Below are 25912 nucleotides of genomic sequence, written 5' to 3'. Positions count from 1 at the left end.
GTATTGTCGGGGGTGGGGCGCACGTCAGAGGGCCGCGCTAAAGGCCCATCAGTGGCCGCTAGTGGCCTGCGGGCCTTGCAATGAAGAGCGAACTCTGTGTAGGTCGACGTTTGAAGGCTACGCCAGTCAAGTGGTGAAACAACAAGCTGGGTCATTCGGAATAGGCAACACATGGTTCACGTCAGTAGCAATGAACTGGCCATAAACTGTTTAATAAACACGCTTGACAGAACAGGAGCAGTATTACATCACTGGCGGGTGTGGACTTTCGTGGTATTATATACGTAGCGATTGTAAAGTAAATGTTAATTTTGTTCTGTTCGTTGTTGTAATATCGGTTCATCGAGTGCCGTCTCGTAAGGGCGACGTCAAGTGTACGCTCGAAATTAAAGCGCTTAAAATCTGCGAGTAATTCCGTGCCCTTTTTTTGCTTGTTCGACGTAAGGAAATACATTGGGAAAGGTCGCGAGTTCGTGAAACCCCGTCGCGAGTGTCAACTCGGCCCTTCGCAACTTTCGGCGTTGTTGACATCACCGGTTTCGATGAGGTCGGAGCTGCACGTGGCTGAGCTCCGGAAAATCGATCCCTTAGGTCGCCTTCAGCCTCGAGTGAAGGACCGGGGGGGGCGGTGCGTGAACAAACATTTTAAATTTCGATTTAAAGCTTTCGTGACTGCAAGGATTCATCTTCTTTGGTTCATTCGGTAAAGTCACGGAGAATGAGCGCCCTCCAGACAGTCTCGTCCCTTCACCCGATGAAGGCCACTTGTGTTGTGGCCGAAACGTCGTGAGAATATTATTGTGTTATTTTATTTTATCAATTTATTATTTTATTCTCATTCTACGTGACTTTACCGAAAGCAAAGAAGATGAAACATTTTAAACTCGACGCGACGACCTGACCCCCCCCTTCTTAAACGGGCGCGAAAAAAAAAGCGGCGTTTAGAGTCGAGGTGACGTTCGCGAACATCGTGGTACAAGGGGCGCGCGCTGTGACCGCGATACTGAGAAACGTTTATTTTTTTTATTTTACCGGGTACACATGTATATAACAAAAATAGAGAAGTGATAACTCAACGCGTGGAACACTTACAGCAGCAGCTAAATGCTCACGAAAAATAAACATGCCGTAGAGACGTTGTTTCTAAATGCGGAGCGGGGGAAAACACCGGAGCACATGAGAAAACTCGCACTGCCATGGGGAGACGCGCAAACTCCAAATATACAGGAGCAGCAGCAGGAGGCCGTGTCAGGGTCTGGAGTGAACCCACAACCTCCTGCGTACCAGGAGGTCGTGGGTTCATCTCCTAGCCACCGTGACTAGCAGTCTCTGCCTACCCCGCAAGGGTGAGAGCACGGTGGTACGGCATTACGGTACGGGATTGCTCTGCTGCTTGTGCGGTACATCATGTGGACCGTACGATGTGTTGTTGTTCCGTGACGAGTGTCACGGTGGTGTCATTCCTCACCAGCGCAAGTGATCAATCAAGCTAAGGTTCTTAATTTATAATAATTAAACTACGCCCTTGATAATCAAACGACGCTATTGTCCTCAAGGGCGGATTAAAAACAGAACTGAAACATCAACATCAGCAGCAGGACGTGAGGTGGGTGTGGTGGTAGTGGTGGGTGTGGTGATAGTGGTGGTAGTGGTGGGTGTGGTGGTAGTGGTGGTAGTGGTGATAGTGGTGGTAGTGGTGGTAGTAGTGGTAATAGTGATGGTAGTGGTAGTAGTGGTAGTAGTAGTGGTAGTAGTTGTGATAGTGGTAGTAGTGGTGGTAGTGGTGGGTGTGGTGGTAATAGTGGTAGTAGTGGTGGTAGTGGTAGTAGTGGTTGTAGTGGTGGGTGTGGTGGTAGTGGTGGGTGTGGTGGTAGTGGTGGGTGTGGTGGTAGTGGTAGGTGTGGTGGTAGTGGTGGTAGTGGTGATAGTGATGGTAGTAGTAGTGGTGGTAGTGGTAGTAGTAGTGGTGAGTGTAGTGGTAGTAGTGGTAGTAGTGGTGGTAGTAGTAGTGGTGAGTGTAGTTGTAGTGGTAGTAGTGGTGGTAGTAGTAGTGGTGAGTGTAATAGTAGTGGTAGTGGTGATAGTGGTAGTAGTGGTGATAGTGGTGGTAGTGGTAGTAGTAGTGGTGAGTGTAGTTGTAGTGGTAGTAGTGGTAGTTGCAGTGGTAGTAGTGAGTGTAGTAGTAGTGGTGATAGTGGTAGTAGTGGATGTTCTCAGTCTGAGTCGCCAGCGTACAAGTCCGCCAGCTTGTGGAAGTCCGACAGATTGTGGAAGAAGTTCGGCCCCCACGTGTCCAGGACCCCGTGGCTGTGGTCGGCGTCCCACGGTGAGGAGCCGCTCAGTGAGGAGCTCAGTGAGGAGCTCAGTGAGCTCAGTGAGCTCAGTGAGCCGGCCTCGGAGCCGGAGCCCTCGTACGCGAAGACGGCCAGCGAGTCGTACGGAGGTGACATCTCATCGGCATCGGCCGCACGCAAACTCTGCAGGTGCAGCGGTGGTGGTTCAAGTAAGTGGTGTGTGATGGTGGTGATGGTGGTGATGTTCAAGTGAGTGGTGTGTGATGGTGATGGTGTTCAAGTGAGTGGTGTGTGATGGTGGTGATGGTGGTGATGTTCAAGTGAGTGGTGTGTGATGGTGATGGTGTTCAAGTGAGTGGTGTGTGATGGTGGTGATGGTGGTGATGTTCAAGTGAGTGGTGTGTGATGGTGTTCAAGTGAGTGTTGTGATGGTGGTGATGGTGATGGTTCAAGTGAGTGGTGTGTGATGGTGGTTCAAGTGAATGGTGTGTGATGGTGGTGATGGTGTTCAAGTGAGTGGTGTGTGATGGTGGTGATGGTGGTGATGATGTTCAAGTGAGTGGTGTGTGACGGTGGTGATGGTGTTCAAGTGAGTGGTGTGTGATGGTGGTGATGGTGTTCAAGTGAGTGGTGTGTGATGGTGATGATGTTCAAGTGAGTGTTGTGATGGTGATGTTCCAAGTGAGTGGTGTGATGATGGTGATGGTGTTCAACCCCCTACCTCCTCGCGGTGCCGGACGGGCAACTCTGTCGTGGACAGTGCTGTGGGGGGAGGGCTAATTCCGATTGGTTCATCCCCTCATGGCGTCTGTGACCACCACAGGGGCTAAACGGGGGCTCTGGATGGGTAGAGGGGCTGGTAACCCCTCCACCTTCAAAAAATTACCGCGAAACTACGACTTAAACTTAAATATGTGTAGAGGTGTTAACTACGCGCTGTTGCGTAACCTGCATTTCCACCAGGGCAGTGCAGCATTACCCCTGGGTACAACGGTTGGGGTCAGTCGAGGTAAAACGGATCGTAGCCAGGGTTTAGTACGAACCAATCAGACGGTTCTACGTGGGAATGTATGATTGGTTTTACCTGGCCACGAAGGAGTATAAGACGGGTGACCCAACGGACCTCAGGGAGTTCTCTCCCTGCACGAAGACAGAAGACTAGGCTGAAGCCTAGCTAGGACCCTGGACCAGCCTCCCAGCCCTTCTAAGGGCTAAGGCTCGGCATACCCAGTGGTCAGGACCCACCGGGCCAGCGGTGGGTCAGATAGCCTCCCCTAGGTCCTAGCCGGAGGACTAGGATAGCGGTAGACGTGTGAGTCCCGCCAAGTCCGGAGGTTGTACCTCCTTAGGTATCAAGGAGGTTAGCGGTAGACGTGTGAGTCCCGCCAAGTCCGGAGGCTGTACCTCCTTAGGTATCAAGGAGGTTAGCAGTAGACGTGTGAGTCCCGCCAAGTCCGGAGGCTGTACCTCCCTAGGGTATCGGGTGAGGGGACCGAATATCCCTCTGTGTGTGTTAAGCATTGTATAAGGAAATAATACAATAAACAGAGTGTGCCTCCTTAAGAAGTCTGCTCGTCCTTACAACACTACAACTGGTGTCAGGAGTGGTTGGAAATGGAAACCAGAAGTTCAGCCCACGCGCGGAGCCAGAACGAAGATAACGCTGTCTCACCTGCAAGCACCGCCAGCTCCACTGAAAATGCTGCCGCGTTGACGGCCGCCCAGCCACCGGTTGAGCAGCCGGTCGCTCCCCCTGCCATGGGGGACGGACTCAGGGCAGCACACGGCCGTCTCGCTCAACTCCTACATGCCGCGGCCTCCATTCTCGAGGAGATCAACTTGGAGGTCGCGGGCAGGCCGAGTCAACCGCCGGCAGACGTTCCCGCTATCGGCCGGGGCGGACATTTTGATTTTCCCGCCGGAGAACCACGTGATCCCGCCGGAAGCGGAAGCCAGGGGCATCCTGGGAACGCGGGGGGCCAATGAAAACCCGCAACGTCATCAGCACGCGACGCTGCGAATTCAAGTTCCTCAGCGGACGCCGCGTCATCACTGTACCGACACGGTACAGTAGACTCTATCGGCCGGGAAATCGCCGATCTCCGGCTCGAGACGGTGCAAGCTGAGGGGGAGATGACGTCCGCCCTCCAACAACGCCTGCCCATCTTCCGGGAATTCACATCTGAAGGGGGCGACTGGGCGGTGTTCCAGCGTCGCTTCCTGAGCCACCAAGAGATGGTGGGCTGGTCGGACGCACAGGCGCTCCGAGCGCTACCGGCCACTCTGGACGACGACGCTCTCGCCTCGCTCCTCACCATCCCCAGGCACAAAAGGGCGACTCTTCAATCGGCCCTCCGACGGATGTCCGACGTCTACGGGCCTCCATCCGACGTCCACAGCCGATTTTACGACAGGCGACGCCGCCCTAAAGAGTCTCCGTTGGCATTCCGGACCGCTCTACTGGCGATGGCAAGAGCGGGTTACCCTCGCATGGACGACGAGGCCATCGACGCCATCATTCTCCAGAAGATGCTGGAGCTGGCGCGCGAGCTGCGCATCGTCATCCAAGCGGTGGATGACGACAGTATGTGCTCGCTACGAGCCGCTCGGTGCATCCACGCACATCTGCTGCTCCACACGGAATCGACCATCGCCGCCTCGGCTTCGACGTCGGAGCCTGCCAGCAGGGACGCCGAGTTCTCCCCCGACCGGGCCTTCATGGCGACCAGGTCAACGGGCTGTGCGATCGTCCGACCACGCTGGTCGTCGCAACGACCAGCAGCGGGGACGGCCTTCTCCACGCGGCGACGTGACGTGCTTCAACTGTGGCCGACGAGGCCACATCTTCTCTGACTGCCGTGCACCTCGACAACGCCACTCCGCATCCCGGGGCCAGAACTACAGGACGTCCACGGCATCGCGGCAAAACCAGGCAAGTCGCGACGCCTCACACGCTCGGCCCGCATTCACACCATACACACCGCAACGCACAATAAAAAGGGCTCGCGATTCGGCGTGTGATGGGGGGTATTCTGGTGTTTGTTCGCGGCCACTCGGACCTGGGCAGTGGTCTGAGTTGGCCCATAGGGTAGTCGCGGCGACGGCAGGTTGGTCCGTGGTTGTCGGATCAATCGAGGGTGTGGAATTTCACGTGTTAGTCGATACTGGCGCGTCAGCTATGATCATTTCGGATTTGATTTACAATATACTGCCCGTACGATGCCGCCCCTTGAAACGGGTTTCTATCCCGTGTTTCGCCGCTAATGGCAGTTCGCTGGGCATTATCGGGCAAATTCGGGCGCAAATTTCGATTGGAGACATTAAATTGGCAGGGCCTATTTTGGTCTCTTCTTCCCTTGCCGTGTTTGTTAGGCACTGATTTTCTCGCGAAAATGCCTATTAAGATTCTTGTAGATCAAGGCTGCATCGAACTCCCGTCGGGTCGGCGGATGGCGTTCTTGTCCACACCCTCACATCCGCGCATGGCTAGTGCCTCGGTGCAGGCGTTTGTTGCGAGCACAGTCCGCATTCCGCCAGGGACACAAATGCTCGTGCCCTTGCAACTTAAAAAACCGCTAGCCCCGGAGGCCTCGGCACATGGCATTTTGCTGGGGCCTTCAAACGCAGCTGCTAAGGGGTTAGATTTGGTGGCTGCACAGACCCTCGTAGCAGCCGACAGGGAGCCGTTCTTGCAGGTTTTGAATGTCGGATTGTCCACAAACGTCATTCCGCAAGGAACTGTGCTCGCTCACGCGACCCCGGTGCCATTGGGGACCGGAGTCGTGGGACACGTGCATGACACGCCGCAGGTCCCACCTCCTTCCGAATCGGATGAGAGATGGTTGGACGCGCTTTGCACAGACACGGGTAATCTGTCTCATTCGCAGCGAATTAAATTGCGCGCTCTTCTGCGAGAATGCCCGATGTCTTCAATAAATCTAAATTTGATATTGGCTGTACCAAGCTGCTGCGTCACCACATTGATACTGGTGATGCTGCCCCGATTCGACAAAACCCGTTTCGGCTTAGCCCGGCGGAGAAACAGCATGTTAAATCGGCTGTGGATGACATGCTGGAGGCCGATATAATTTCTCCCTCCACTAGTCCCTGGGGTGCTCCAATAGTGCTGGTCAAAAAGCATGATGGCAGTCTCCGTTTTTGCGTTGATTTTCGGCGCCTAAATAAAATCTCGGTAGCGGACGCCTACCCTCTCCCTCGTATGGACGAGTCATTGGATGCCTTGGCAGGGGCGCACTATTTCTCCACCTTGGACCTTCTGTCGGGGTTTTGGCAACTCCCCCTCGACGAAGCGTCAAAACCTAAGACTGCTTTTCGGACACCACAGGGGCTTTTCGAGTTTAATAGATTGCCCATGGGTCTCGTCTCGGCCCCAGGACGTTCCAGAGGCTCATGGAGCTGGTCCTCGCTGGGCTCCAGTGGGACTCATGTCTCATTTATCTTGACGTCATCGTCTTTAGCCGCACGTTCGGCGAACACATCGAACGGTTGCGTGCTGTCTTCTTGAAAATGCGGGCCGCTAACTTGAAATCCAAGCCGCAGAAGTGTCATCTTCTGCGTGAGTCTGTGCGCTACCTGGGCCACATAGTTAGCCGCTTGGGCATCTCTACCGACCCTGAAAAAAACAAATGTGTTCGACATTGGCCGACCCCTACATCTGCGGGCAATGTTCATAGTTTTATTGGTTTTGCGTCGTACTACCGCCGGTTTGTTGCTGGCTTCGCGACAATTGCCAAGCCGCTCCACGCCCTTACGTCAAAAGGGGTGGCGTTTCATTGGGGGGACGCAGAACAGGCCGCGTTCGACTCCTTGCGGAACGCGCTCGTGGCGGCACCGTCCCTTGCATACCCCGATTTTTCCGTGCCATTCGTGTTGGACACCGACACTAGCAATACGGGGATTGGGGGTGTTCTGTCCCAAAAAGTTGATGGCATTGAAAGGGTTGTTGCCTATGGTAGCAGAGTCTTGTCTCTTGCTGAACAAAGATACTGTGTGACCAGACGTGAGCTGCTGGCCATTGTTTTTTTTATTCAACAATACAGGCCGTACCTGTATGGTCAGCATTTTACCATGCGATTTGATCATTCGGCTTTACAGTACGCTCTGCGGGTTGACCAACCGTCCGGGCTGCTTTCTCGGTGGCTCGATGTCCTTCAGGAGTACGATTTCAATGTCACTTACCGTAGGGGTGCACAACACACAAATGCCGATGCGTTGTCTCGCCTCCCGCTGGCTCAAAAATGTGCATGTTTTTTGGGCTCGGGCCGTTGTAAGCCGCCACTGCCTGCGCAGGTCACGCCTCTCACAACGGTGTCAGCCACGCTTCCCGCCGCCTCAGCGCCGATATCGGATCATGCAGATCCAATGGCCAGTCACGATTTGCTGGGGCTAACTTTGGCCGAATGGAGTCGGCACCAGAGCGATGACATGTCGTTACTGAGGTTGCGTCGCCACGCGAATAATGCGGCTCCAAGACAGGGCAAATTTAATTCATTCGTCATGAAGCACGGCTTGTTGATGCATTGGGATGCTGACTCGTGTCAACATAAAATCGTCGTGCCGTCCGCCTTGCGATGCAAAGCCGTATGGGCGGCGCATGAGCGTTTATTGCATCTGGGTGTTCATAAGACCATTGGGTTGTTGCGGTTGCAACTTTTCTGGCCGAGCATGCTGCGCGACATCACTGACATTTTGCTGGGATGCACCCATTGCGCGCAACGTAAACCGCCGGCTAAACCGGCATGTCCACCCCTGCAACCCATTTCGGTCTCTCGTACAAATGAGTTGGTGGCTCTCGATATTTTGGGCCCTTTTCCTACTACGCCACGGGGTAATAAGTACCTTCTGGTTGGGGTAGAGTATTTTACGCGTTGGCCTATGGCCTGGGCCCTCCCCAACCAGTCGGCGGCGGCCGTTGTGGACGCCTTTGTTCAGGGCTACGTTCTGGACAAGGGCGCATCAGAACGGTTGCTGACCGATCAGGGAAGAAATTTTTCGGGAGCCTTGCTGAATGATGTGTGCCGCCTGTTGGACACTAAGAAAGTGCGCACTTCGCCCTACCATCCCCAGACCGACGGCATGGTGGAGCGCCTTCATAGAACTCTCACCGCTATGTTATGCCATCAGGTCGATGAATCCCACCTCGATTGGGACTTGCAGGTTCCGGGGGTCCTCGCCGCATACCGTATGGCACCTCACGCGGCGACGGGATTTTCCCCGTTCTTTCTAATGTATGGCAGGGATGCCTTTCCTCCCGCCGACGTTCGGCTGGAAATCGAACAGCCACCGCAAAAGTCAAAGCTCGTTGACCACTTGCGATTCAGCCTCCGTAAGTTGGCCGAGGCACGGGAGGCCGCCATTGAAAATTCTGCTTCCCGCCAATGGGCGAATTTGCGACTGCGTGACCCTCGGACGTACACGCATCCGTGGGCACCGGGAGACAGGGCATGGCTCCACTGCCCCCAGGTGCCGGTGTCCACGTCGGCCAAACTCCTCAGACCATGGCGAGGCCCGGTTGAGGTAGTGGAAGTCCTGCGTCCCCAATGTGTTAAAATTCGCTGGGGACGGCGTCGCTGGTGCGTTCACCCCTCTCGGTTGAAACCCTTCGTCACGCCACGCGTCCCTCCACAACACACACGACACGGGGGCCGAGTGTGCGACGCGTTCGACGAGGCAGATGTTGCCCCATTGGTGCCTAATCCACAGCGCAGGCGTGTCATTCCTCCTGCATATGACGCGGGAGTGACGGCTCCAGGCAGGCCACGTTCAACCTCAATGGACCGTGGAGCAGCAGGTGTCCGTGTGGAGATGCCTAAAGGCCCACCGGATGCTCTTGCTCATCCTCCTCCTTCCCTTGTGCCGCCGACAAAGCCTGCCATCCCCTACGATGGTCCCGCGAAACACACGCGCGCGAAATCTCGCCGGTTGTTATCATGTTCTTTGGCATGTCTAGTGCCTTGTACATACGTTATGTTGTTAAGGGGGGTATTTATAGGGGTTTTATTGTTCTTGTTCTTGTTGTTCGTGAGGCACACTCACAATTCTTCTACCATTGGTAATTTCGGAGTTTCCCATTGTTGCAGCCAGGACGGCTGGAGCTTCCGAAGGAGGGGGTGATGTAGAGGTGTTAACTACGCGCTGTTGCGTAACCTGCATTGCCACCAGGGCAGTGCAGCATTACCCCTGGGTACAACGGTTGGGGTCAGTCAAGGTGAAACGGATCGTAGCCAGGGTTTAGTACGAACCAATCAGACGGTTCCACGTGGGAATGTATGATTGGTTCTACCTGGCCACGAAGGAGTATAAGACGGGTGACCCAACGGACCTCGGGGAGTTCTTTCCCTGCACGAAGACTGGGCTGAAGCCTAGCTAGGACCCTGGACCAGCCTCCCAGCCCTTCTAAGGGCTAAGGCTCGGCATACCCAGTGGTCAGGACCCACCGGGCCAGCGGTGGGTCAGATAGCCTCCCCTAGGTCCTAGCCGGAGGACTAGGATAGCGGTAGACGTGTGAGTCCCGCCAAGTCCGGAGGTTGTACCTCCTTAGGTATCAAGGAGGTTAGCGGTAGATGTGTGAGTCCCGCCAAGTCCGGAGGCTGTACCTCCTTAGGTATCAAGGAGGTTAGCGGTAGACGTGTGAGTCCCGCCAAGTCCGGAGGCTGTACCTCCCTAGGGTATCGGGTGAGGGGACCGAATATCCCTCTGTATGTGTTAAGCATTGTATAAGGAAATAATACAATAAACAGAGTGTGCTCCTAAAGAAGTCTGCTCATCCTTACAACACTACATATGTAACAAATAAGCTTGTGCCGGAGGCCCCGGGGGGACAGGCGTCTATGACGTTTCCTGGCCAAACCCCAATTGGCGGAGCCAGGAGATTGAATCTCAACCCTCGGGGCTCCTCCAGAAACAACGAAAAGCCACTACGGATGGCCACGTGGAATATTTGAATGCTCACTGCGGAGGAGAGGCTACCACTCCTCTGTCGGGAGCTGGACCGGTACCGCCTGGATCTCTGTGGCATTTAGGAGGTCCGGTGTACCGGTTCTGGCTCCTGCCACCATGAGGGGTGGACAGTTCTCTACTCGGGGCAGGAGACTGCCAAACAGGGTGTGGCTCTTATTTTGAACAAAAAAATGAAGGGGGCGTGGGAGCGTGGCGGTGAGGTGTGGGAAGCTGTAAACCCCAGGCTACTTTGGGCTCGCCTTCCCATCAATCGGAGGCGAGGATTGGTGGTCGTGGTTACTTATGCCCCCACCGAAGACGAACATCCGTGGAGGGATGCAGGCAAAGCCGATGAATCAGATGCCTTCTATGGCCTCCTGTCACAGGTGCTGGCCAAAGTGGCCCCTCGGGATAGAGTCATCTTGTTGGGTGACTTCAATGCCTGAGTTGGTCATGATGGTGTCACCTGGCCTGGAGTGATTGGAGGGCATGGGCCGGATCAGCTTAATAACAACGGTAGGAGGCTGCTAGATTTTTGTGCAGCCCATGGACTTGTAATTACCAACATGCTGTTCCAGCATCGGCGCATCCACACAACATCATGGATGCATGCCGGGTCCAAGCAAGAACATCTGCTGGACTACATAGTGCCGGACCAGCGGATGCGAGCCCATGTCCTTGACACCAGGACCTACCGTGGAGCTGATCTGCCCTCTGACCATCGACTTGTCATCTGTAAGATGCGCCGCCCATTCTTCCGCTCCGGTGGTGGGTGTACATCCAGGACCCCATTCCAACCAAAAGTGGCCTGGTCTCGGTTATCTGATGAAAGTTGCAAGTGAGAATTTCATCATTGCCTGCGGCTGGGGTTGGCATCGTCCCGCACTCCTCCTGATGTCGAGGGTAAATAGGCGAGGTTTAGAACTGTGACTCATGTGGCTGCAATGTCTGCTTTGGGTACGTGGTCAGGACCTCCCCAGAGACCCTGGCTGACAGAGGAGGTGTTCAGGATGGTTGAGAAAAAACGACAGGCCCACTGTCATCGGCTACAGAATCCCACGTCAGAGAATGAGGCTTACGCAACCTTCACTCGGAGGTTCGGAGAGCCGTGAGGCGCTGCAAGGATGAGTGGTGGTCGCGGGTTGCTGAGGAGATGGAGTCTGCCTCAGTGGCCCGCGATCACAAATCTCTATTTAACTCCATCAAAAAAGTAACCTGCAGTACCACACCTATTACCATCATTACGGGAAAAAACGGTGATCCAATCTCTGACCCCCAGGAACAGGTTTGCAGATTTGCTGAGCATTTCTGTGAGGTCCTGGGGGAGGGAAAATCCCTCAGCCAGGAAAACATCGTGGCACAAAGTGAGGATGACCCTGCTGAGGCTGCGGTGCCTCAAATATTGGAAGTCACCCCCTGTGAGTGGCTGGCTGAAGTGCCATCTGTTCAGGAAGTACTGAGGGCGATCCGGAGTCTGAGACCAGGAAAGGCAACGGGCAAAGATGATCTCTCAAGCGAAATGCTGAGGGAAGGTGGAGTTTGTGCACAGACTGCCCTATATGACATCAAAACAACAGTCTGGACCACTGGATGGGTTCCGCAGGATTGGAAGGATGCCCTGGTGGTCCCCCTCTTTAAGAAGGGGGACCGCACAGACTGTAACAACTACAGGGGCATCTCACTCCTCAGTGTGCTGGGAAAGGTCCTGGCAAGGATTATTCAACATCGCCTTGCCAGGTACGCTGAGGAGAGGCTTGCGGAGCCCCAATGCGGTTTCAGGAAAGGGCGGTCCTGCACAGATGCCATATTCTCTGTCCGTCTGCTACAGCAGAGGTGTAGGGAATTCCAGCAAGACCTACATCTCTGCTTTATTGACCTGGTCAAGGCCTATGATACCATCAATAGGCCTGGGCTCTGGGTTGTTCTTCGTGCTTTTGGAGTACCTGACCCTCTGCTCACAATCATTAAAGACGTTCATGATGGTGAGCGGGCCCGGGTAAAACTACGTGGCCGGGAGTCCGAGCCTTTCCCTGTACACCTTGGGGTGCGACAGGGATGTCCTCTGGCTCCCACATTATTTAACATCTATTTCGACCACGTAGTTCGTGAAGCCTTCAATAGCTGTACTGGGGGAATCTCCATATGGTACAGATATAATGGGAGGCTGATCGATGCCCGGGTGCGGTCAAGGGATGGCTCCCTATTGCTCAACCACGTTATGTATGCTGATGATTTGGTAATAGCTGCTCATTCAGAGGAGGAGTTGGAGACGCTGCTGCTGAGACTAGAGCGTGCCACTAAGAGATGGGGCCTTACCATCAGCCCCACCAAAACTAAGCACCTGCCTGGGTATTTTGTACCATCAGACACTCCACCCCCACAACTCCCAATCGGTGACGGGGCAGTTGTGGAGAGAGTGGAGAGTTTCCCATACCTGGGAAGTGTGCTTATGACCGGCTCCAGTTTAACAGCAGAGGTCTCACTCCGAATCAGTCGAGCAGCTATCTATTCATCGGTTGCGTAACGCTGTGTGGACGCTACCTGGTCTGTCGCTCCGCACTAAGCTTCAGGTCTTCTCGGCCACGGTCATTCCCTCCCTTCTCTATGCTTGCGAAACGTGGACCCCCCTAATGGGACATCTTCGCCGGTTAGAAACATTTAGGCTGGCCTGCCTACGATCCATCCTGGGTTTAACCAGACTGGATTGTGTGAGGAGCTCACAAATCCTTGAAAGATCTGGGCAAGGTCCCATCGGTGAGCTCCTCCGGCGGGCAAGGCTGCGATGGCTGGGTCATGTAGCCCGCATGCCCAGCCACCGCATGCCGAAACAGCTTTTGTTCGGCCGGATCGAGGGGGCTAAACGGGCGCGGCACAGGCTAGAGAAGAGATGGAGTGATGTGGTACAGAAGGACGTGGAGCTGAGTGGACTTGCCGATGACTGGTACCAGCGGTGTCAAGATCGGCCTCTGTGGAGGAGGCTCGTGAAGGACGCTACTGGGCAGTTGGAGGTAGTCGCCCTCCAACAACAACGGAGGGCAGAGGAGCGACGCTCACAACAACGAGCGGAGCGCCGGGTGGCTAAAGCACAGCAGGTTGGCACAGTAGGAGGCACAGGTGGTGCATCAGCCAGTCATCTCAGTCAGTCGACCCGTGGCACCTGGGTCTGCCCCGTGACCTCCTGCCAGCGGGCGTTCGACACTCCACGTGGCCTCAAGGTGCTCATGTTCTGGCACAAGCGTCGTGGTGACGTCACCGCCACTTAGTGGCGAATGGCGGTTGTTGTTGTTGTGTGATGGTGGTGGTGGTGGTTCAAGTGAGTGTTGTGTGATGGTGATGGTGGTGATGATGTTCAAGTGAGTGGTGTGTGATGATGTTCAAGTGAGCGGTGTGTGATGGTGGTGATGTTGTTCAAGTGAGTGTTGTTGTGATGGTGGCGGTGGCACCGACCTTGCCGATGAAGGCTGCCATGTCTCTGGACAGCACGGTCTCTTCCAGGCGGAGTGATCCGGGACAATCGCCGCACGGCGGTGACGGCGGTGACGGCGGTGACGGCGGTGACGGCGGTGGTTCAAAGCGCAGCAACGTCGCATCGTAGTCCTGCAGTGCAGACACCGCAGCCTCACCACAGTCTCACCACAGCCTCACCACAGTCTCACCACGGCCTCACCACAGCCTCACCGCAGTCTCACCACAGTCTCACCACAGCCTCACCACAGTCTCACCACGGCCTCACCACAGCCTCACCGCAGTCTCACCACAGTCTCACCACAGCCTCACCACAGTCTCACCGCAGCCTCACCACAGCCTCACCACAGCCTCATCACAGTCTCAGCGCACGCCATCTCATTACACCGCATCGTCCGTGTCACTGTGGGTGGTGTCACTGTGTCACAGTTGTGCGGCAATATCTTTTCATCGGTTGCGTAACGCTGTGTGGAAGCTACCTGGTCTGTCGCTCCGCACTAAGCCTCAGGTCTTCTCGGCCACGGTCATTCCCTTCCTTCTCTACGCTTGCGAAACGTGGACCCCCCTAATGGAACATCTTCGCCGGTTAGAAACATTTAGGCTAGCCTGCCTACGATCCATCCTGGGTTTAACCAGGCTGGTTTGTGTGAGGAGCTCAAAAATCCTTGAAATGCGATGGCTGGGTCATGTAGCCCGCATGCCCAGCCACCGCATGCCGAAACAGCTTTTGTTCGGCCGGATCGAGGGGGTTAAACGGGTGCGGCACGGGCTAGAGAAGGGATGGAGTGATGTGGTACAGGAGGACGTGGAGATGAGTGGACTTGCCGATGACTGGTACCAGCGGTGTCAAGATTGGCCTCTGTGGAGGCTTGTGAAGGACGCTGCTACTGGGCAGTTGGAGGCATTCGCCCTCCAACAACAACGGAGGGCGGAGGAGCGACACTCACAACAATGAGCGGAGCGCTGGGTGGCTAAAGCATAGCAAGTTGGCACAGTCAGTCGACCCGTGGCACCTGGGTCTGCCCCGTGACATCCTGCCCGCTGGCGTTCGACACTTCACGCGGCCTCAGGATGCACATAGCCTGGCACAAGCGTCGTGGTGATGTCACCGCCACTTAGTGGTGAATGGCGGTTGTTGTTGTTGGTGTCACTGTGGGTGGTGTCACTGTGGGTGATGTCACTGTGGGTGGTGTCACTGTGGGTGGTGTCACTGTGGGTGATGTCACTGTGGGTGGTGTCACTGTGGGTGATGTCACTGTGGGTGGTGTCACCGTGGGTGGTGTCACCGTGGGTGGTGTCACCGTGGGCGGTATCACTGTGGGTGATGTCACTGTGGGTGGTGTCACTGTGGGTGGTGTCACTGTGGGTGGTGTCACTGTGGGTGATGTCACTGTGGGTGGTGTCACCGTGGGTGGTGTCACCGTGGGTGGTATCACTGTGGGTGGTGTCACTGTGGGTGGTGTCACTGTGGGTGGTGTCACTGTGGGTGGTGTCACAGTGGGTGATGTCACTGTGGGTGATGTCACCACCTCACCCGATCCTCCTCCCCCCCACCCTGCTCCGTGTAGTCGGTGGCCGCATTTACGAGCGGCTCCGCGAGGCTCCACCTGCCCACTTTGTCTCCATGGCGACGCCGTTTCAACGCCAACGCCAAGAAAAGGGAGCCTAGAACGCCTGTGCGGGGGTCACGGGGTCACGAGGTCGGAGCGGGGGTCGTGGGTCAGGATGAGGTGTGGGGGCAGGGCGGGGTCACGGGGTCGGAGCGGGGTCGTGGGTCAAGATGAGGTGCCGGGGTCACGGGGTCGGAGCGGGGGTCGTGGGTCAGGATGAGGTGCGGGAGGAGGGCGGATGAGGAGAGGGAGGAGGGGGAGGGAGGAGAAGGAGGAGTGAGTGAGTGAGGAGTGAGTGAGTGAAGGAGAAGGAGGAGTGAGTGAGTGAGTGAGGAGTGAGTGAGGGAGGAGGAGGAGGAGGAGAAGGAGGAGTGAGTGAGTGAGGAGTGAGTGAGTGAAGGAGAAGGAGGAGTGAGTGAGTGAGTGAGGAGTGAGTGAGGGAGGAGGAGGAGGAGGAGGAGAAGGAGTGAGTGAGTAGTAGGAGTGAGTGAGGAGCTGACCCAGTAAGATCACCAACACGACGATGGCCGAGACGGCGCTGGCGGCTCCGCTGGCGGCGCTGGCGTGGAGGCAGCGGCCGCGGCGGTCGCACGCGGCGCAGAGCGCCACCTGCAGCTGCCGCACGGCGCTCAGCGGCGGCATGCCCGAGTCCCCGACGAGCAGCGCCACCCAGTGGAGCCCCTCCGCCAGCGACGACTTGGCCAGCAGCTGCGAGCTGTTGCCTGCGCCGCCGCCGCCGCCGGGGGGACGCAGCACGTGGACAGACGCGGGGCCGTCGGAGGTGCCGGGGGGAGGGGCGAGGAAGTAAACAACAACAACATTATTCTTGGTTCTATTCGGTAAAGTCACCACGTAGGTAAAAAATAAAACAACAAAAATCACGACGTTTTGGCCACAACACAAGTGGCCTTCATCAGGTGAAGGGACCGCACTCCAACGCTGTCCTCATGACAGCACGGTCCCTTCACCTGATGAAGGCCACTTGTGTTGTTCTTTTAATTTTACCTACGTGACTTTACCGAATAGAACCAAAGAGCATGGATCTTTGCAGTCACAAAAGCTTCAAATCTAGAAACAATATTCTTGGTTCTTTCGGTAAAGTCACCACGTAGAAAGGGAAACAATAAAATAATTTAAAAATAAAACGATGAAATTCTCACGACGTTTCGACTGCAGCACAAGCAATCATCGTCAGGTGTGGAAACCACAGCAAGAAAAACCACAGCAAGAAAATTTCGAATGTTCTCGCTGTGTTTTTCACACCTGACGATGATTGCTTGTGTTGCAGTCGAAACGTCGTGATAATTTTATTGTTTTATATTTTTATTATTTTATTGTTTCCCTTCTACGTGGTGGTGACTTTACCGAGAGAAGCAAGAATATGAATCCCTGCAGTCAGGAAAGATTTAAATCAAAACAACAACAATGGCAAGCGTCACCTCCACCTCCATTTTTTTCGACCTCCATGGTAAATCTGATGGCTGGGTGTATGGAATTGATGTGGTCGCGGAATTGGTCTAGAGCAGGCTGGCCATGTGGCCAGATGACAAAGGTGTCATCCACGTACCTCTTCCATAAGGTCGGGCGTAGAGTGGCAGTCTAGATGGCGTCAGTTTCAAATTTTTCCATGAATACGTTGGCTACAACCGGAGATAGGGGGGACCACATCAATTTCATACACCCAGCCATCAGATTTATCATGGAGGTCGAAAAAGATGGCAAACCACTCTTTTTGGATGTCTTAATTAAAAGGAGACATGATGGTTCAATGAGCCACTCTGTCTACAGGAAAGCTACCCATACAGATGCTTACTTGAAACCGGATTGCCACCACCATCCATCCCAGAAGAACTCCCTCATCAAGACTCTATACCATAGAGCCCAATGCATTTCCGACCAGGAACACATTACCAGTGAACTCAAGCACGTACACCAGGCTCTCAGGGCTAATGGTTACTCCGACTACACAATCCGCAAAGCCATCACTCCAGTCATGAAGAAGGATCCTCTTGTGGAGTCACTCAAAACCATCACCTTACCCTACATTGCAGAGGTCACTAAAAAGATCTCCAAAATCCTGAATAAACACAAGATCCAGGTCCGATTCAACACAGTACATAAAATCCGTGATCTAGTTCCATCTGTAAAAGATGCTGTTCCAGACATACAGTACCCGGGCGTTTACAAACTAAAGTGCCTCTGTGGTAGTAGCTACATTGGAGAAACCAAACAACATATCTCGGACCGCATCCGCGAACATAAAGCAGACTTGAAACACGGTAGAACGAACTCCTCTGCCGTGACAGATCATTGTTATAATTCAGTGGGCTCACATGACATTGACTGCTCCAAGACGGAGGTTCTTTGCAAACCAACCGGCTACCATGAGAGATTCGTTGATGAGGCCATTCACATATACAAGCACAGAGACAATTTCAACCGAGAAGATGGATTCTGGCTTAGTAACCATTGGAAAGATGTTTTAAACCATTTCCGTTCTTAATTAATTGTATTTTACGATGACCTTCAGACCGCAGCTCTTTCGCTGACATTGACTCTTAATACCTCTCACACCACGGTTAATGGTATGGTTTACAACATGGAGTATAACAGCGCCTCGCAGCTGTCTCTCTCCCCCTCCTCTGTTCCGACCATAGATGAACTCGTCCATCTGAATGGGGCCCGTAGCTATCCGTGTTGCTAAAGTTGAGGGTAAGAATCCACCCATTTTTTTCGCCATATAGCATTGTGATATATAACGACTTATTGTTGGTAGCTTAGCTGATTGGAGAATATATAGAGTTTATTGATAACATTGAGGTAATTTATATTTTAGTTTTTTATTGGTTCACTATGTAGTATTCATTATATATTGTAGTGTATACCCAGTTACTGTGAATAGCTCAGATGTGTAGGCCTTGACTTCAACATAGCCATTTCTGTGACCAGTCACAAGCTAATCACTCAGTTATTTCAATGCTAAATTCGCCTAGTTATTTCAATGCTAAATTCTCCTGTTTGATTTGTACTAGGTGCCTCTGTGAATGTGTATGCTCTGACTTTAACATAGCTATTTCTGTGACCAGTTACAAGCTAATCACTCAGCTATTTCAATGCTAAATTCTATGCTAATTCTTTTGTCAAGGGGTGCCTCTGCGGATGTGTATGCTTTAACTTAGCTATTTCAATGCTAAATTCTATGCTAATTCCTTTGTCAAGGGGTGCCTCTGCGGATGTGTATGCTTTAACTTTAACATAGCCATTTCTGTGACCAGTCACAAGCTAATCACTCAGCCATTTCAATGATAAATTATATGCTAATTCTTTTGTCAAGGTGCTTTGTTTCGTCTCACACAGCTTAAAGGTCGCGATCTGAGCGTGGCTTTTTCACTCCAGCGCTGTCCTCCAGACAGTCTCGTCCCTTCACCTGATGAAGGCCGCTTGTGTTGTGGCCGAAACGTCGTGAGAATATTATTGTGTTATTTTATTTTATCAATTTATTATTTTATTCTCATTCTACGTGACTTTACCGAAAGAACCAAAGAAGAAGGGGTGTATCTTCTTTGTGTATCTTTGGGAGGCCATATAATCTTGGTGGTCTGGCAGCAGAGGGTTTCAATGAGAACTGTTTGGTCTGATCAATTAATGCTGTTGACTTTAACATAGCCATTTCCGTGACCAGTCACAAGCTACACACATGTACACACACACGCACAAGCTAATCCCTCAGCTATTTGATATGTAAACCCCTTTGTCAAGGTGCCTCACTTCTCCCAACCAGCTTAAAGTCGCTACGAATTTTAACAGCGTTCATTGAAGCTCTGTGGATGTGTAGGCCTTTACTTTAACATCTATTTCTGTGACCAGTCACAAGCTAATCCCTTAGCTATTTCAATGCTAAATTACTAGTTGCTTCTGTGGATGTGTAGGTTTTAACTTTAACATAGCCATTCTTGTGACCAGTCACAAGCTAATCCCTCAGCTATTTAATATGTAAACACCTTTGTCAAGGTGCCTCACTTCTCCCAACCAGCTTAAAGTCGCTACAAATCTTAACATCGTTCATTGAAGCTCTGTCGTCCCGACAGGTCTGTACCTTTCACCTGTGGCCGAAATGTCATGAGAATTTTATTGTGTTATTTTATTATTTTATTCTCATTCTACGTGAACTTACCGAAAGAACCAAAGAAGACGACAATGATGACGACGTTGATGATGACGACAATGACAATGATGATGACGACGATGACGACGACGTTCATAATGACGATGATGACGGCGATGACGACGACAACAATAACGACGATGACGACGTCGATAATGATAATGACGACGACGTTGATGATGACGACGATGACGACAATGATGATGACAATGACGACGACGGCGAGTGCCATCTCCCGAGCGGTGCGTTCCCCCCCACCCCCGGCCGCGCTCACCGTCGACCTGGCGGAGCGTCCAGTCGTCGTCGCCGCCGGGCGCCAGCCAGAAGCGGAAGGGGCGGCCGTTGGGGTCCTCGTCGGCGTCCGAGGCGACGACGGCGACGCCGGTGCGGGGGCACGCGGCGGCCCCACGCGGCCACACGGCGGCCGTGGGGGCGTTGTCGTTGACGTCGCTCAGCAGCAACTCCAGCGTGGCGGTACCGCTCGTGACGGGGGAGCCTGCTCACACACACGCACACATACACACGTACACACACGTACACACACACACACGTACACACACGTACACACACACATGTACACACACATGTACACACACACATACACACACACGTACACACACACAAGTACACACACACACACGTACACACACACGTACACACACGCACACACACAAACACACGTACACACACACACACACGTACACGCGGCCACACGGCGGCCGTGGGGGCGTTGTCGTTGACATCGCTCAGCAGCAACTCCAGCGTGGCGGTGCCGCTCGCGACGGGAGAGCCTGCTCCACCGTCGCGACGTGCGCACGCACGCACACACACACACGTACACACACGCACGCACACACACACACGTACACACGTACGCACACACGTACACACACACGTACACACACGCACGCACACACACACACACGTACACACACACACGTACACACACGTACACACACACACGCACACACACACATGTACATACACACGCGCACACACGTACACACACGTATACACACACACGCACGTACACACACGTACACACACGTACACACACACACGTACGTACACACACACGCACGTACACACACACGCACGCACAACACACGTGCACATGCACACACCACACACGTACGTACACACACACGCACGCACACACAGGCACACACACACACACGTACACACGTACACACGCCACACACCACACACGTACGTACACACACACGCACGCACACGTACACACACACACGTACACACATAAAATGTAGTGAAGGTGGGTCACTAGGGGGCGTAGCGTTGGTTACAGAGAGGGGAATTGTGGGTGCAGTAGCCCTCTCTGCCAGCAGGGCATGCAATGTCATGAAACGGGACCTAGGGGGCGTAGTGCTGGTGGCTGTCAGAGGACGTAGCAGCCCGGCTGGCTTGCAGGGCACGTGATAGGCCAAAGGTGACAGATGGGACACGTGGGGCACGGCCTAGACACCTTCTGGTAGGTTTCAGAAGGGGGCGTGGCCGAGGGCGTGGCCAGGCCACGCCGGGGGCCATAAAAGGGAGGTCCCGAGGCCGGGTCGGGGCCGTCTGCTGGAGTGGAGTCCTCGCTGCCGCGCCTTCCCCTGGGTCCTCGCTCTTCACGCTCGGCATTGTGGGTCAGGCAGCATGCCGAGCGTCCTGACCCATCTGCAGTGATCCCATGTGTGAACAGAGTGTCTAAAAGTGTAGAACAAACTTGTGTGTGTGTGCCTCCTACTACCAGCGTCTCAGAAGTGAACCTCTACACATGTACACACACACGTACACACAAACACACGCAGCGACGGCGAGCGTGGCTGTGAGCGTGGGCGTGGCCGCGGGCCCCGCTCCCCTGTAACCCCGCACCGTCGTCAGTCGCCAGGAACGTGGCTGTGTAGACGTTGCGCTGCACGAGAGGCGACTCGCGGTCGAGCTCCGCCGCCGTGCTCACCGCGCCGTCGGCCGCGTCGATGTCAAGCCAGTCGCCCGGCACCCGCAGCTTGCGGTAGCTGCACGCACGCACAAAGATCCCCCAGGTAGCCTCGACGGACTGTCGCGGCGAGTGCTGTTAGTGGCGAGTAGGCAGACACCTACACACAGACGAAGATTCCCCACCGTGTAGCCTCAACAGGATGTAGGGGCAAGTGCTGTTAGCGAGTATAGTGTAGTGTATAGTGTAGTGTATAGTAGTGTAGTGTATAGTAGTGTATAGTGTATAGTAGTGTATAGTGTCGTGTATAGTAGTGTAGTGTATAGTGTAGTGTGAAGTGTAGTGTGTAGTGTATAGTATTGTATAGTGTTGTCTAGTATCACGCCATGAACAGACTGTGGTAACTTACCTGCAGTAGCAGACATACATCAGCAGGGGGTGGTATGTGGGCTGCTAGGGTTCCCCAGACCCCAAGAGGGGGTGGGCTGGGGGAATATTCCAGGATCCCCCAGAACATTCTGGAAGGGAGGCGTGGCCAGGGGCGGAGAGACCCTGGAGGGTTATAAAAGCCGGACCCTTGAACGGGTTCGGCAGTCGTCCCCAAGCCGAAGACTGAAGACCGCCGGGCTTAGAGTAGGACCCTGGGAACCCCCAGACCCGACGTCCTTGTGAGGGCAGGGACTTAGTGGGACAGTGGTCGGACCCTGGGAACCCCCAGACCCCACGTCCTTGTAAGGGCCGGGACTTAGTAGGACAGTGGTCGGACCCTGGGTACCCCCAGACCCAACGTCCTTGTGAGGGCAGGGACTTAGTGGGACAGTGGTCGGACCCTGGGTACCCCCAGACCCGACGTCCTTGTGAGGGCAGGGACTTAGTGGGACAGTGGTCGGACCCTGGGTACCCCCAGACCCGACGTCCTTGTGAGGGCAGGGACTTAGTGGGACAGTGGTCGGACCCTGGGTACCCCCAGACCCGACGTCCTTGTGAGGGCAGGGACTTAGTGGGACAGTGGTCGGACCCTAGGTACCCCCAGACCCGCTGTCCTTTTTAGGTTGTTGTGGTTGTTGTTGTGGTTGTTGTTGTGGTTGTTGGGGTTGTTTTGCTTGTTGTTTTGGTTGTTGTGGTTGTTGTTGTGGTTGTTGTCGTTGTTGTTGTGGTTGTTGTTTTGGTTGTTATCCGCTTGGCGGGGAGTTGTCCTCACCGCAGGCTCTGCTTCTGTGCGGTGTCCGGGTCCCGTGCCACCAGGGTGGTGACGGCACTGCCCAGGGCGAGGCCTTCGGCCAGCATCACCTGCTGTAGCCGCGGCTCAAACAGCGGAGCCTCGTTCTCATCCTCAACACTCACCTGCCGGGGAGAGACACGGCGCACGGGGAGACAAGCTGTGGGGGGGAGAGACGCGGCGCACGGGGAGAGACACGGGGAAAAACATAGAGATAGGTACGGGAAGAGACACGGGGAAAAACATGGAGATAGGTACGGGGAGAGACACGGGGAAAAACATGGAGATAGGTATGGGGAGAGACACGGGGAGAGATGCGGGGATAGATGCGGGGAGAGACGCGCACGGGGAGAGACACGGGGAAAAACATGGAGATAGGAATGGGGAGAGACATGGGGAAAAACATGGAGATAGGTATGGGGAGAGACGAGGGGAAAAACATGGAGATAGGTACGGGGAGAGACACGGGGAAAAACATGGAGATAGGGACGGGGAGAGACACGGGGAAAAACATGGAGATAGGTACGGGGAGAGACACGGGGAAAAACATGGAGATAGGTACGGGGAGAGACACGGGGAGAGATGCGGGGAGAGACACGCACGGGGAGAGACACGGGGAAAAACATGGATATAGGAACGGGGAGAGACACGGGGAAAAACATGGAGATAGGTACGGGGAGAGACGTGGGGAAAAACATGGAGATAGGTAAGGGGAGAGACACGGGGAAAAACATGGAGATAGGCACGGGGAGAGACACAGGGAAAAACATGGAGATAGGTACGGGGAGAGACACGGGTAAAAACATGGAGATAGGTACAGGGAGAGACATGGGGAAAAACATGGAGATAGGTACGGGGAGAGACACGGGGAGAGATGCGGGGAGAGACGCGCATGGGGAGAGACACGGGGAAAAACATGGAGATAGGTACGGGGAGAGACACGGGGAAAAACATGGAGATAGGTACGGGGAGAGACACAGGGAAAAACATGGAGATAGATATGGGGAGAGACACGGGGAGATATGCGGGGAGAGATGCGGGGAGAGATGCGGGGAGAGACGCGCACGGGGAGAGACACAGGGAAAACATGGAGATAGGTACGGGGAGAGACACAGGTAAGAACATGGAGATAGGTACGGGAGAGACATGGGTAAAAACATGGAGATAGGTACGAGGAAAGACGCGGGTAAAAACATGGAGATAGGTATGGGGAGAGACACAGGGAGAGATGCGGGGAGAGATGCGGGGAGAGATGCGGGGAGAGACACGGGGAGAGGTCGGAGGTGGCGGCTTTTCCGCAGGAATCTTTGTTTCGTGGCGGGAGAATCCCAGCAGCTGTGAAGCTCTTGAGCAGCTCGCAGGTGTCCAGAGCCGGGTGCGGGTGGCACGGGAAGACCGTGGGGGGGCCGTGCGTGGGCCATGTGGGGGCCGTGGGGGTCACTCACCGTGACGGTGGCGGTACTCTCTGGAGGGGGCCGCATGGTTTTCACGAGCGGCTCCTCGTTATCCACGAAGACGATGAGTTGGTATGACGATGACGTCTCAAAGTCTAAGGGCTGCGGCGTACACGCACACGTACACACACACGTACACACACACACGTACACACGTACACACACACGTACACAAGTACACACACACGTACACACGTACACACACACGTACACACGTGCACACGTACACACACACACGTACACACGTACACACACACGTACACGTACACACACGTACACACACACGTACACACGCACACGTACACACACACACGTACGTACACACGTACACACGCACGTACACACGCACACGTACACACACACGTACACACACGTACACACGCGCACGTACACACACACGTACAAATGTACACACACGTACACACGTACACACACACGTACACACACGTACACACGTACACACACGTACACACGTACACACGCACACACACACGTACACACACGCACACACGTACACACACGGACACACGTACACACGCACACACGCACGTACACACGGACACACGTTAACACACACGCACGCACACGTACAAAAGGCAAAGATCCCCCGTATAGCCTTAGCAGACCGTTTGGCCAAGTGTTGTTAGCGAGCACCTATGAAGACTGGAATGGCACACGTGGGGGTGGGGAGCCAGCACCACGCCCGTCCGCCTTTGTCTCCCCAGTGCTGGCGACGTTGACGTTCGGACCCCGTGCCCCCCCCCCTCACCCCCCACTGGACGTCTGTGAAAAAATACCTCCCTAGCTGCCTCCATCTTCTCCCTCCCCATCCTCCCCTCCCTCCCCTCCTTCCCCTTCCTTCCCTCCCCCACTTCCTTCCATCCCCCTCTCCCCTCCCCATCCTCCCCTCCCTCCCCCACCTCCTTCCATCCCCCCCTCCCCTCCCCTCCTTGCATCCCTCCCCTCCCTCCCTCCCCACCCTCGCCATCCTCCCTCCCCTCCCCATCCTCCCCTCCCTCCCCCACCTCCTTCCATCCCCCCCTCCCTCCCTTCCCTCCCTCCCTCCCCCCCTCCATCCCTCCCCTCCTTCCATCCCTCCCCTCCCTCCCTCCCTCCCTCCCCTCCTTTCCCCCCCTCCCCTTCCATCCCTCCCCTACCTCCCCTCCCTCCCCTCCCTCCCCTCCCCTCCCTCCTTTGACCCCCTCCCCTCCCTCCCACGCGTTACCTTGACAACGACGATCCTGCCATTGTTGGTGCCGGGGTCGGTCTCCACGACAAACAGGTCGCCGGGGTCTCCCGCCCCCCACTCCCCCCCCCCCTGCCCCCCCCCCGCGGAGGGAATAGCGGACACGCCAAGCTGCCGTGCCGGCCTCGTCCGAGTCGATCACTGAGAGGGGCGGCATCGTCACCGGCACCCCCACGGCGTTCTCACGGACCGTGCCGAACCACTACGGCGATGAAGATGCCGAGAGAAGGGGGCGGATAGGGGGGGTGACGTTGTTGTTGTATACCGCCTATGGTGCAGTGTTGAGTCTATGGTGCAGTGTTGAGTCTATGGTGCAGTGTTGAGTCTATGGTGCAGTGTTGAGTCTATGGTGCAGTGTTGAGTCTATGGGGCAGTGTTGAGTCTAAGGGCAGTGTTGAGTCTATGGGCAGTGTTGAGTCTATGGTGCAGTGTTGAGTCTATTGTGCATTGTTGAGTCTAAGGGCAGTGTTGAGTCTATGGTGCAGTGTTGAGTCTATGGTGCAGTGTTTAGTCTATGGAGCAGTGCTGAGTCTATGGTGCAGTGTTGAGTCTATGGAGCAG

The 25912-nt window shown here is 54.7% G+C and overlaps 1 protein-coding gene across 1 annotated transcript; it reads right to left on the bottom strand.

Annotated features, from left to right (window-relative positions):
• Window positions 1-188: 188 nt before the first annotated feature.
• On the bottom strand, window positions 189-25430 carry LOC142912394 (cadherin-2-like). Its single transcript, XM_076060566.1, has 9 exons — window positions 25331-25430; window positions 24097-24207; window positions 22634-22776; window positions 21369-21511; window positions 19768-19989; window positions 15829-16050; window positions 15253-15392; window positions 13701-13850; window positions 189-2477 (listed from the first exon to the last, which is right to left on the bottom strand). Exons 2-9 carry the CDS (start codon window positions 24130-24132, stop codon window positions 2214-2216), a joined length of 1320 nt encoding a protein of 439 aa, XP_075916681.1. The 5' UTR covers window positions 24133-24207; window positions 25331-25430; the 3' UTR covers window positions 189-2213.
• Window positions 25431-25912: the final 482 nt, after the last annotated feature.

The sequence above is a fragment of the Petromyzon marinus genome, unplaced genomic scaffold, assembly GCF_048934315.1.
Source record: "Petromyzon marinus isolate PM22_M1 ecotype Great Lakes invasive population unplaced genomic scaffold, UKy_Petmar_22M1.pri1.0 PM_G_Scaffold_20, whole genome shotgun sequence".
NCBI lineage: Eukaryota > Metazoa > Chordata > Hyperoartia > Petromyzontiformes > Petromyzontidae > Petromyzon > Petromyzon marinus.
The sequence above is the reverse complement of the archived record's forward strand: the minus strand, read 5'-3'. Positions and strand labels throughout refer to the sequence as shown.